This window comes from Echinococcus granulosus (assembly GCF_000524195.1).
Source record: "Echinococcus granulosus chromosome Unknown EG_S00207, whole genome shotgun sequence".
NCBI lineage: Eukaryota > Metazoa > Platyhelminthes > Cestoda > Cyclophyllidea > Taeniidae > Echinococcus > Echinococcus granulosus.
The window spans coordinates 83,606-85,291 of record NW_020170587.1 but is presented as its reverse complement, the minus strand read 5'-3'; the positions used below and the strand labels follow the sequence as shown (position 1 = coordinate 85,291).

At 39.1% G+C, this 1,686-nt stretch overlaps 1 protein-coding gene across 1 annotated transcript in view; it reads right to left on the bottom strand. All coding sequences in view use genetic code 11, as the record gives it.

The window, feature by feature from the left end:
• EGR_10307 (hypothetical protein) overlaps positions 1-1,686 on the bottom strand; it is a gene marked incomplete at both ends in the record, with an annotated part of 10,860 nt that overhangs the window by 4,990 nt on the left and 4,184 nt on the right. Inside the window, one exon of the mRNA XM_024499556.1 lies at positions 84-188. Within this exon, the coding sequence (XP_024346038.1) occupies positions 84-188 (105 nt within the window). The remainder of the gene's footprint in view (positions 1-83; positions 189-1,686) is intronic.

Below are 1,686 nucleotides of genomic sequence, written 5' to 3'. Positions count from 1 at the left end.
CTTGTGAATATATTTAATAGGCTTCATGAATTTCGTGAACTAATAAAACAGAACGCCGATTATCTATCATTAAAAGGTCGTACCTTTTACCGCCTCTCTGTTCCTCAGAACCCGGAGTCACATTTGGCACGGCTACTCGACTGCCATATAGCGAATGAACGCGCCAAGTTATCACACCTAAAGAAAAGCTAATTCAAAATCGGAAAAAAGCAGCGCAGGTTCACCATGGACTGAGGTGACCTGTACATTTATTTCCCCTCATCAACGATTGAGTTGGTTAAAAAAACCTAATCAGAACAATAAAACACCTGGATAGTTGTCGCTGAAAACCTGGCAGTGACTGTGTTAGGAAATAACTGAACAGATCTAGCCAAATCACGCGGATTTCATCAAATCCTCTCAACAAATAAGGAAGTAAAAAATTTTGTCGATAAACGAGCTTCGGTTTATTAACGCGGTTATAAAGTAAAAAAATTCGTGATCGAGTTCAAGGATTTCCAAATCGCCTTTCCTCAAACCAGGCGAGCCTGAGGCAAGGAGGATCAGGTATGAAAGCTGGGCCTGCACCACTGCTGACCAAGATGGGCGTTTACAATCTAAACGAATTGCGTGATTAAGCAAATCCGTGGCTTAACTGAACCAAACTATTTGAGTGTGAGAATTTAACGCAAATAAAAATATCACCTTGGTGTGGATGTTTAAATGGCAGGAAAACATATTCTGATGGAAAAGGAAGCAACGTAATGATGGAAATCACTGTAAGGTGAGGGAAACCCACTAAGATCATCCACAATGATATCCATCTCCATTGAAAATTCTGCTGCAACAACAGTAGCAAAGGTGGCTAGGACTTCAAATGGACCGACATTCACACTTCTCCCTTCGTATATCATGTATCAAGCACAAAAGGTGAAAAAAACGAATTTTTAATGACGCTACTGGGGTATGTGATAAGTCCACTGAGACCACATTCAAATACTAACACTCCTCAATTCTCAAAGGTTTATTAGTTAATATTTATGAGTGGAAATAACACTCCGAATATCGCTTAACAGATGTGCTTTTAGTACCCTAATATCCCATTTATATTGTAAGTGGTCATCAAGGCTAATTCTATGCAATTTAATGTGAATGCGTAATGCAAAATGTAAAGCGCCAAATATTATAGTAAGACTGACAAAAAAGCACAAAGGTGAATAGCGCAACCTGCAAAAGTAGACTTGAACCAACTGAGGCCAGCAAGTTCGGCCTCAATTACCTACTTTCACTTCTCTTCAGAAATACTTAAATAATGCTGATCAGTACATTGAGAGGAACTTACAAACATCAGGATTTGACCCCCGCTTGACATCTACTTAAGCAGCAATGCCATCAGACGCGAGAAGTATCATTCTGCAAAGGAAACTGTAGAAGAGATCAGATCCATATATACCCAAAAGGGCTAAAGGTGGACGAACACTTCAAATCACACTTCGACTCAAAATACCAATATGCTATTTACAGGAAAAATCATAATTTAGGACGGGAAGGACGAAATCCAATTCAACTTCAAAACAAATAAAAGTAAAATAATAGTGCGAATACCACCTAGAGTTAAAATGAAATCAATAGCATAACTAGAGGTCGACAGTCATTCGGAGAGAAGTTTACGAGATTCGCGCAGTCAAACCACCACTGACCAAGAAC